The following is a 12488-nucleotide window of genomic DNA, read 5'->3' on the forward strand; positions in this document are numbered from 1 at the left end:
TAAGCCCTTCATGTAGGATCTATGGTTCTACTAACTGTTGTTACCCAGTGACCAAAAATTTTGGACAAGCTGCCAACAACGTTAAGCCTTTATAAGGTTATCACCCAGCATAATTATGTAACACGTCTTCAATACTGCAAAATAGAACTGTGCAAAATAATCATTTATAAAGTGTGTATGATGAATATGAACAATATGGCAAAATCTGGACTTATAAACTAATGGAGAATCATTAGGACCCAATTTCCTTTTTGAACTTGAACTTGAATCAATGTCAATTCAAAACGGAATGAGTAACTATAAACTGTACACGTAAAAATCTATAGTACAGGTATTTCATGTATTTTTTCCACTTTGTTTTCGAACCAATAAAAGTGAACTTTATAATAAAGTACAGTAATTCTGAATAAATTCTTTTACAAATTTATCACATATCAGATACACAATTTTGTTGCGATAAAATATCTCAAGTCAATACTTGAGTTACCACTGAATACAAAATCGCCCTAGGGTGGGTATACAAAAACATGCTAGTACATTTCAGCAGTAATTTATCACTGCTGGTGTAATACATGTATTGGTAACTTATTAATGGATAAAAGCTATCTTGAAAGGATTCAACTGTACACAGTATGTAATGTTCTGGTTAAATTTTCATTACATAGAAAGGTTTGTAGTTAGATGTACAGCGATGGGAAATTTGAATTTAACGATATCAAACATACTGCATATTTATATGGCTGAAAAGAAGGGCAGTGTAAATATTAGGATTTCCATTGTTTACTTGTGTGTTTGTGTTCTTTTTATGGCTATAAAACACAGTACTTTCACTTCCAATTTACACAATAGTATTTGACAGTGTGTAGAATGAGTACTAACCCTGGGGTGCTAATCTGTCTACCCAGTGGCTCTGTGACTCTGCTAGTCATTCGTTAGTTCTTTATTCAAACAGATGGTTAAGAGCACAAGTGTAGCAGTCACAGATCTACAAAGTAGACACTGTCGAGCTGATAGGTCTAGGGAGTACTGCAATTCATGATGAAATGGTTCTTTCAACCCTTCAAATCTTGAAGCACATACTCATAAATAGAAAAGGAATATAGGTCATTTTGAGTAGCCCATCCTTATCTTGGCAAATTTCCCATAGGTGAAGTGAATTTTTTATGTGCATGTCTACCTTCTAGTTTTTGTTCAAAGACAACTTGACCTTACAGAAAGTATTGTAGGTATTGCTATTCTAGACAAGTTTTGTAGCTCTCTTGGTTGAATACACAAGAGTCTCGCATTCCTTTCCAACATTAGAATCGATAAATGTATAGGGTCAGTATATAAATAATGCACATTTTTATAGTTCAAGGACTACCGGTACTCACAACAGTTACTTGTGGGTGTAACATGCGGGTGCAGTGAAACAGCTTGGATTCCATCAAATGACCTTCTTTTTGGCTTAGGAAAATACGAACATTATGTTACATGAACAGATAGATTCTGATATGATTGATGTGTTTTTATCATAATTGAACTATAATGTAATATTCAGTAATTCTGCTATGTCTGCAATGCAAGTGTAATTCAGAAGGTACATGCAGTATCAGGTTAGCTTGTCTATGTCGATGATGTGTGTCTGCGATAGCTCTATGTGTGAGAGCTATCATAGACACATATCAGCAAAGTAGACAAGTTGGTAAACCTCTTATTAATCTTTTGAATGTGGAAAGAATTTTAGGAAAGCTTTCATGAAATAAAATCTCACCAGTCAACTGTGCAAAAAGTGCGCGTATCTGTTCTGCATTAAATGAAGTGTAATACTTAAAATGGTGTTGGTGGTATACTAGCTGGTTCTCTTTCACTCACAGTCAGTGTGCTGAGGAGTCATTCTAGCTCAAATTTATCACTGTGCATTTCTAGTATATGAAAAAACTAACTTGTTAAAACAGTTCATCACCTACATGTATGATGCCTTTCCTAATCGTCATCTTTAGTATAGTTACAATTATTTCAATAACTTTTTTACAGTGCTTAAGACTGCACTGGAACATTTTTTGATATTCGTTCGTTACTTGTAATATCGTACACCCTAAACAGTATTGAATCACCCGTGGGTAAATTATATTGTGAATCTGTACACTTAACATAATACACTAAATCCTATGAAAGTGATTTTGGTTCACGCCCAAAAAATGTGATCATGACTTCAACCTGTTGCTGGTACTACTTATAATATAAACTCAATCCCCTAATTAGCATATACAATGTCTAATTATTGGTATATAACAATTTTCAGTTATTATACTGTTGCTTGTCTGATCAGAAGAATAATACTCCACTTACAGCTAGTGCAGGCTTAATCAGCATATTACATGTGTCACATTGCGTACTTGATTAAGTGCAATACAACTACCATATATTAAATCTAAATTATGCAAAACCTTGGTTAAAATAATTAATTATAGCTGCATCTCAATATGTCCCAAAAAAGCTGCATTGTATAATATGTAACAGTTTGTAACCTTGAAAAAATATTGCCAAATTGGAGTATGGTACTACTTTGCAAATCACAAATTCATACTGCACTCAAGTCTGACAAATATTTGCATATTACCAGGGTATTGCATTTGTACAGGAATTGTGGTTGTGTTATCAATGTGGTGTATATTTACCTGGCTATCTCAAGAGCTATAGATTTGTACACTAATATTTAGCTAAGGGTGTGGTTTATACATAGTATACTACTATCAGTAGTATTACAGCATCCTTGAAATATGTCCATTGTACCATAGTATTGGTGGGGAACTCAAGTAAAATACCTGAGAAACGCGAGTAAATTTTTACCTACCAACCTACCCCCCTAAAACACTATGGCAATCACACCAACTTCATTTGTACACTAAATTAATATTTGGCACGGGTGGAGGCTATACATTATTATAGAATCATTCCACTGTAAAAGATTACAATGATTTCTATCTATGTATACTAATATTTTTTAATATTAAGGACATTAAAGTTGATATATACTTTTCTCAGTAAAAAATTACTAATAAAATACTGTATATAAAATTATATGGAGTTACAATAATTTTTGCTATGGTTTTGCCAACCTTATATGCACATGATCCCATCCATAATATGTCAATTGACCTTTGACCTCACCACATACAAACAGGTGTGTCTAAATAGTTAACTATTCAAATAAAAGTCGTGGCAACTGTTTGACTACAAATTAACAAACAGAAAACTACAGAACTGATGACGGTCTCAACAAAACTCAACTCAAAAAGTTTCAAAAACCCTGATAGCTTTTTCTATATTGATAGCGTATCATTATGTCAACCAAAAAAGAAAAAAAAGAGAATTGGAAATGGCGTGAATATTAAATAGGAAAGACTTTATCACACATGTTCATTATCATGTCTACACCCAAATGACATAATCAGGTTTGCTTAATTAAATATACCATTTTTATGTATTCAATGCATGTAACAATTCTATACAAAAACTGTCTCAGGTTACGGGTACATTAATCATGGCGAAAACGTCAAACGAAAATTACACTAAAGTAGAAATTGTCAGGTACTGAGGATATAGTTATAGCATGAAAAGAGAAAAATAAGGACAAAGTAACTGTCTGTGGGAAGTAAGAAATCAATAAAGTATAACAAAGACCTTTGAAATTTATTGCTCAATCACATCAATACTGTCTGTGTTACACTTTAGGCCGTTCTTTAATTTCTTTTTCAGTGAAATAAAGTTTATAGTTAGTTTCTAAATCAATTAGATTTCCTGATAAGTCCTACTTTAAGGTACATTGATCACTAATTATGATTGTTTGTAAAACACAATTTAATTGACAACTCCACTGCATCAGGCTATGGATGTGTGCTATGTACACAGATTTACACACCACAATAAATATGATATACTCGTTTGAAGTACTGAACTAAAAAAATATTGGGAACCATAAAACACTTCATATGTGAAAGGTTACACTGTAGGTCGATGTATTTATCACATTTCTGAACTCAACTTAAACACATGTCTAAATGTATACATGTATGGTTCCATAGCTGTAAATCTTTGTTGGCCAGTATACTAGATAATGAAACACATGTACAATACATGTACCTCCATGTGTGCATGTACATAAATTAAAAGTATCACATGGCGTACCACATTGTGTACAGCCTGGAATATGGTCCTGCACTATACTGTACTAAAATATACCCCATGTTGCAGGCTATTCCCTCCTACACATACAGTAAAACTGAAATATACCATGTCATATCATATTGTGTATAACTTGGAATCTATCCTGATGTCTGAAACTCAAAGTCGAACTACATTGTAATAAATATACCCATGTTGCAGTCTATTCCCTCCTTTGCATATAGAGTAAAACTGAAAGTATAACATGGCATACCATATTCCATATATGTAGTGTGCCATATTGTGTATCGCCTGAAATCTAACCTGTTTGTTCTACACTGTAATGATATAGTGCCCCATGTTGCCATCTACTCCATTTCTACAAATACATCAAGTGAAAGTATACCATCTGGCGCAATGTCCTGCAGGTTTGTAATATCACGTTATCATTCATTTTTTAATAGATCTTTTGTACCAATTTTTTGTGAAATGGAAAATAACAATATCATAATGAGACACATGTCATCCTCAATGTTATTATAGTAGGGTGATGAAAGACAGGCTGATTGCATACTGTCCTGAATTCTAGGTGAAACAAGATCTGAAATATTACATGATAGAGTGAGTCTGTGTCTTCTCCAGCTGTCTCTTCTAAGCCTAGAGACTTCAGTTGTGTGGGGATTTTAGCAGCTCAGGGTTCTCAACAATTTTGAAAAATAAAGGGGCATCCTAATTTACATATTGATTTACATATCATTAGCATATTGTATTTTCCCCCTACACAATTGGATGCTCTACACAGCAGCGTGTCAGTCTTCTAAAATTGTCATATTTTGCATACTAATCATCATACTTTGCATATATATATTCATACGACATCGTCTTACATAAATAATAATTTTTGCATATTAAATTGTCCTAATTATTAACAATACACTGGCAACGCAACTTACCAACTACATTGAGTTTTCATTTGTTCTGGTCTAATGATACTCATCGGAATGACAAAATAAAATAATCGTCATTTCATTCATAATCTAAATAGAAATCCTTCCAGCATTTTGTATTTTGTAAATGTTAGTGATTGATTGATAAAAAGCCTCTTCAATACAAAAAGGAAGAAAACCGAGAAAATAGAACAATTGCTGTGAACTATGATCTCAAGATATTAGTGTTGCTAAGTGCCCATGGCTGTCTGATTGATTTTCGGGTACCTGGTTTGACAGATGATGAAATTATTATATAGCTGTCAAACTGATCAGAACATCGTTTTATCGGTGATGGGCAAAATAAAATTGACATTCAATGTGCCGAAAAGTCTTCTTATCACGCTATCAATGACATAAATAGATATAACCATCCACATCATAAAGCAGGATGCCATGGCAACATACATAAATTCATTCACAATAAACAAAATGATTCAGTTCTGAACTACGGGGTATTGCATTTAACACATGGCTTGCAGATATTTTATTTTTATTTCTGACTGCACCCTGCTGTCTGCTTTGGTCATGTTTGTGTCTAAAAGAATTTTAATAGCATAATATGGAGAATTTTCCACACCTCGACTTATCTACTACACACAAAACCATGTTCTGGTTATAGCTACATTTATTCAAACACTACAGTGGTTGTAAATATTACATGCTGAAATGATAAAGGAGGATGGCGTGGCAACATACATATAAATTCACTCACAATACAAAATAATTCACCTCTGATCTACAGGGTATTGCAATTAACCCATGGCTCAAAGAAATTTTATTTTTATTATTACATTTTAAAATCATTCCACATCTCATGTCAGAAGACCCTTATTTAGAAATATGACTAAAAGTCATACATATTTGTTATAATAAATATGTAATATTTGGAAATTTAAAAAAAATTCATTTATAGGACCTATATATTCATGAGAGTTCACCTCTACTAATGAATTTGTCTATGATATCTGAAAAGATAAATATATCTAATGTCACAAATGAAATATTAATATGTCATACTTTTGATAACCCACTACATCAATTATCCAAATTAGAACTGATCACATATTAATAACAATATTGCCATTAAAGGATTACAAAAAATATTACATTAATTTTTAACATTATGAGCTTATATCATCAGTTGGTTTATCATATTCATCAAGCTAATTTTGAAATATTTGTATCATTTTTCACCACATAATTTTTAATTTTTATCTTCATTTTTAGCCATGTGTCTACATTTTTAGCAATGTGAAAAGCAATGAAACATTGCAAATTGCTTTTTTTTAGAGAAAATATATTAATATCAGGATCAATTAACACTGACAGTCACATTATCGAAACGTAGACATGAAATATTGAAGTTTGTGTATCAACGAACGTTATTCTAATGATATTGTTATCATTTTTAATGAAATATTGAACACTATGAAACTGATACCCCTGGTCGTTACACAAAGGGAAATATTTTTTAGTAGATTTTTTGTTCTTATTTTTGACTTTAAAATTGTGTTGTAGTACTTGCTGATCAATGCACATAGGGGATGACTAGTTCAAAGCCTAACACCATCCCATAAATTTATCATTTGTTGACTTGTTTCACATGGTTTGGATAGGTTATTTATACTGTTTGGTGTATTTTTTATTTCAAAAGGCAAAATTTAATTGAACACAAATATCGAAAGGTCACAGCTCCTAGGATTGTAATATAGCCCAGAGTTGAAATGAGTTCACTTAATAAATATGTGAGATATAACAAATGATACTAAATTCCACTGTTGGTGACAACAGATTGGAAAATTACCCATGGCAATTCTATCCTCATTATGGCATTGCTATGAAGAAATTCGATATCACTTGATCATTGAGAAGCTCATCTCAGTTGCTGGAAACGGAAGAATGTTTTAATAACTTTGGGATCGTTCAAAAACAAAATATAAAAAACATGAAATTTAGAATATTGACGAGAATAACTAAATGAAATTTGACACCACATATTATTTTGGGAGCTTCTGCTACCAGTATATCATTTACACATGGCTGAATTGGTTTAGTCAATACAGTAAAATATGCAAGACTGAACATGAAATTTACAACATCAATGAATATAATTAGGAGAAAATTTGAAGTCACGTCTGTTTCATTTAAGAGTATATATCTGGTAGGAAAGTCTAATTGCAAATTGGATTATAAATAAAGTCACCTTTAGGCATGTATATATGAAATAAAAGTTTTAGATAAATTACACTTCGTCTGGCATGTAATTTTTAAAGCAGTATCTCTACATGTACAGATAAATAGTGACAGTTACACTGTCATGTATATCCTATGAAATATCTAACATGGGAATATTACAAGTACCAATTTACAACAAGATTTAAGTATTACTTAGAAGATATGTTGCTGGTGAGTTTTGTGGTATGTTTGCTTTTGTGTTCCTGATCAATTATTAGTGAGTACCTCAAGGACATATAACTGTGGTGACATGGGAATATCATCACAAGTACCCTAGTTTGAGGTATTTAGTTATTTACTGCAAGATTTGTAATTACTTAGAAGATACATGTGTGTGTATTTTACAGGTGAATTTTGTGGTATGTTTGCTTTCGTGTTCCTGATTTAGTGATTATCTCAAGGATACAATCGTGAAGACTTTATAAAATCTCAACATGGGAATATTACAAGTGTCTAGTTTGAGGTAATTACCAGAAAAATCAATGTGTACACATGTACAGTTCTACGTAAAGATCTTCAAAATGATGGCATGAGAAAGTGAACATGTGTGTTTCTCTATTAAACTGAACGTGTGTATTTTGGCTCTAACTTATTTGCACTTACATGTTACCTACAACATTGCCAAATAAAATCAGCTTGAAAGTGGATCATTTTCACTTGCAAATTCTGCATAATTAAACACAGATATTACCTACCTGGTAATAAAGGCAGATTTATTTAAAAACTGTGCACAAAATAAACATGTTGCATTTGGACTGTCAGCAGTTGTCCTGACTTCTGTATTATACTATTTTTCATTTTCGAATTAAAACACAGTAGCTTTTAGAACGATGTATTGATGTAGTCTGAGATGTATGCATTCTGTAACTAATAACATCCTGGCTGTATTTATAGTCAGTCCCCAGAAGAGAGTTTAACAAAATCTTGTCTGCATTGCGTATGCACAGCTTTACGTACCGATCACAAGGAATTATTGCACCTTTAACATTATCAATTGCACAACAGTGAAATCTGAAGAAGCCATGACAGGAATTCAAACATGGCAAATGGAGCTGACACATCGCAGTATACATACTTTATTATATCTGTCAGATTTCATCAAACACTGACTCCAGAAGATGAACTCTTGACTAGGATTTATTTACAGATTTATTGAACCAACCATCTTCTCATTAACCTGTCATGCTTCTAAAAAGTCTTCCTTGTTCACTTTAAGTCTGCTACTGTTAATTGCATAGTCACTACTCTATACGGTTGATTCAATGCTTGCATTTAACTGCAATAGTTACTACTCTATAGTCACTCTGGTTTGGTAGTAACATCATGTGGCCTAATTGAAACTCTATAGTCACTCTGATTTGGTAGTAACATCATGCAGCCTAATTGAAACTCTATAGTCACTCTGGTTTGGTAGTAACACCATGTGGCCTAATTGAAACTCTATAGTCACTCTGGATCAGTAGTAAACTTTAAAGACTATGGAAAGTGCTCCACCTAAGATTGTTTGAGGTGTACCATGAACAAATAAAGAAAGTGCCTTGGGTAAATATTATTTTTAAAACCATTGTTAATTATGTGATATAATATTTTGTGACCACAATGAAAGTCTTAAGTTAAATTAAGTGGTTGCTGCTGAAGTCCAAAAAATCTAACATGTATGAGGTATGTTTTTTTATTTTGTGATGGAGACATCTGTGGGTGGTACAGACGATTGTCATGTGAAATATTTCACCCCAATTTATTTCCACAAATTGTATATGTTTACTATATCAATTTTCATTTTTACATATGAAAATATATATGTGTACAATTATTAGTTTGAACATGTTATTCAAAATACAATATTTCAAAGTGGCCATAAGGATGAGGATTTGGGTATTTATTTTGGATTTATAAAACAGTTTTATCATGGCGTCCTACTTGAAAAATCAATGTGAAACAACAGTGTCTAAGTCTGTGTTCGTCACTTAATCATTTTAATGCACTGCAAAAAGCCCAAAAATGAGTCAAAATGTTTGTTATCATACATATAAGAATAAACATTTTACATATTTAATAATCCTTTGCAATTTATTGAGTTTCAAACAAGGACTTGGCATATGTTGTCACATCGATTTTTCAAGTATAAAGCCATGATAAAATTGTTTGATAAATTAAAAATCCAAAATAAATACCCAATCCTCATCCATATGGCCATTTTAAATGAACTCACGGTTCAAACGATTTAATTGTCACTGACTAGTCTATTTTCAATTTGATTAGATTCCATTTGTCTAATTTTAGAAGAGCTACATGTATATTGATAGTCTATACATGTATAAAAATAAATTCATACGGTATTCTAACATACAAGTTAAAATTGATCAAAGACCAACCACAGTTAGTACCAGCATAAATGACAAAGAATGCACCATGCATGACTCCTATTGTTTGATCACGTCACAATTTTAAATTTTAGCACTTGATATTTTATCTTAGCTGAAAAAGAGAGAGAAATAAATAAGAAAACAGTACTTACCATCCCTTGGTAATGCAGCTGTACACAGTGAGGCTGAAAATTGCCAATTTGTGCAACAGGACCAACCCTACCAGCAGGAAAAGAAATGGGGTCAGAGGTTAGAATGAAAACAACAACATAATGTCACAGGGTTACTGTTATGTTTTCATCATTCTCTACAAATAGTGCTCCAAATTGTGTGTTTATGGCAAATATTGAACCATTTCAGTGATTTTATTTTAGTCTCAGATACTAAGGACTGACAAACCCATAAATTAATATTCAACCAGTAGTAGAGTGTACTTGCCAACACAGAAATTACTACGAAATCAAGCGAAAGACAAACTAAAGTGACACAAACTAAAACTATTATTGTTGATACACTACTATGGAAATCTGGCTATGGGCAAACTAAGGACAAAAACTAAAACACCGTTGTTGCATGGGGTAGGTTACACAAGTGGGTACGGGTGATATATTGGTGCCTTGGTTTATGGATATAATCACCTCATATTCAAGATAGTGTAAATACTGAATGAGGGTAAATGTGTGCCACTTGAGAAAAACTCACAAACAGAGATGCTACTCTACTATAGAGTGACTGAATGTAATAACATCAATGTACAGTTTATTATACCATGATTATACCAATATGTACTTTTCATTTGTGTCTAGGTTTAGATAGTTGACTATCTGTTATTGTATTTAGAATGACAAACCATTAAATATCCAACCAATACTAAGAATGACATGTACATGTACCAACATTGTAATGACATTACTAAGACAAACTCCTACTTTCTAGCTATAATTTGGCTTGCCAAATAAACGATGATCATTCAAATTACAAAGAATGCATGGATACATGTACACAGGGAGATCAGAACTTTATTATGGGTTGAATCTTCAAGAACATACTTAAAATGGTTGTTGGTGAATTTTAGTCTAAATGTATTAACATTTGCATGATTTTCATAATTTTTTAAATTTTGAGAAAATAATCTGGATTTGCCAAAATTTGTGATTCGTTTCCAAGAATTTTTTTTGACTTGAACCGCAATTTTCATGACTCAGTATGAACTCAGAGTCCATGAACAGTCATTCTCAGTATCTGGATCTGGTTGTGAAGGACACTACTAAATCATGGGGTGTGTTTACAAGTATTGGTTTGCCATTGCTAGGGACAGAAGGCTGTAATTTATAAACTACTTCAAATCAACTATACACGGTGCAATGACTTGCAGTGTTCTCCACAAGGGTTATTTGAGGGGCTCACCACCCCTCTGTTTGCAGGTCACCTGGTAAAATACAGGTACATCCTGCTATCTTGTTACACTTCTTGCAAGCACAGTACAAATTATTGTCAAATTCAAGACATGTTAAGAACTGTCATAAATATTTCCTGTATCCAGAATCCATCAACATCATACAACAATATTCACAAGTGATTGATGTCTATTCATATTAGCTTTATATTTCTATAGATGTCACAAGCTAGACATAAAGAACAAGTTTTGTATCATACTTCCCATATCTACAATGTAGTAAATGCCAACTGTTACGTCTATTCAATAATTTCTTTGAATGATGACAGATGCATAATGGAAGTTATCATTGATGTATGACAGTATCGATAATTGGATCTACAGAGTCCACTGTATGTTTTACTGTTAATCTTTGAACAGACTTAGCATTTTATATATTTTAATAATTTATCATTTGCCAATTCTGCACTTAAAAATAGCTGCATTGTTTGGTGATGACTTAAAAATCAGTCTTCATAAAGAACATTTGAGATGTGAAGAAAACCTTGTGTTAGAATTATCAAAGAACAATAATGGCTCTAAGCTAATTAGCCTAATGCTATTAATATGTACATAACTTTTTTTCAATACAAACACATTTGATATTACATAATGTAGGAATTCAATATTAAGATAACAAGAAAGCATTTGTATACATAGCTATTTATTTATATCACTATGCAATTACAACAAAAGTAATACCTAGTGTCCAGCAAACAATAAAGAAATGAGTGCCACGCCCACAAATAAACTAGTTTAGTCACAAACTGATCAAGAAAGTTTTTTTGGCGAAGCACTTCAATTAAACTGTGCCTTTTGAAAGCACTTAGACAATTTCCACCGAAGTATCGCCTTGTTAGTAAATGAAATGCTAACAGACGTTTCCTTTTAAATTCATTAGATGAATGTATCAACTGTTTTTGAAATTTTGTTTGGAAAAAGAAGTGAGGTGTACTCGGGTGTCATTCGTTGGAAAGGGAGCCGGTTGACATTGACACTCACCGTGAGCGACAAGAAGAGGTGCAAAGCACACTGCTGGCCACTAAAATAGCAACTCTGTAATTATAAATGGACTTGTAGCATTAAAAGGAATGGTTTCATTAAGAAAAGAATATACATACCAAAACTGGGTTTGGTCTGAAGGTATTCGCCGAACATTTAGTGGCAAATTTTCTACCTACGGCAAACACTCTGAACCAACCAGACGACGCCATCTTGATCAGCAGAAGCTCAATCGAAAAAACATTTATTCAGAAACGTTAGCAGTACAAAATTCAACAAAATATATTGTCAATCAAAATATTATCAAATGGTATC

The 12488-nt window shown here is 32.5% G+C and overlaps 1 protein-coding gene across 1 annotated transcript in view; it reads right to left on the reverse strand.

Moving 5' to 3' along the window:
• The window catches only part of LOC144452568 (calcium uniporter protein, mitochondrial-like), a 54841-nt gene that overhangs the window by 23488 nt on the left and 18865 nt on the right, over positions 1-12488 (reverse strand). Inside the window, exons 3-4 of the mRNA XM_078143681.1 lie at positions 12293-12400; positions 9889-9955 (exon numbers count right to left, since the gene is read on the reverse strand). Coding sequence (XP_077999807.1) covers positions 9889-9955; positions 12293-12385 — 160 coding nt within the window. The 5' untranslated portion in view covers positions 12386-12400. The remainder of the gene's footprint in view (positions 1-9888; positions 9956-12292; positions 12401-12488) is intronic.

This window comes from Glandiceps talaboti, chromosome 22, assembly GCF_964340395.1.
Source record: "Glandiceps talaboti chromosome 22, keGlaTala1.1, whole genome shotgun sequence".
Taxonomy (NCBI): domain Eukaryota; kingdom Metazoa; phylum Hemichordata; class Enteropneusta; family Spengelidae; genus Glandiceps; species Glandiceps talaboti.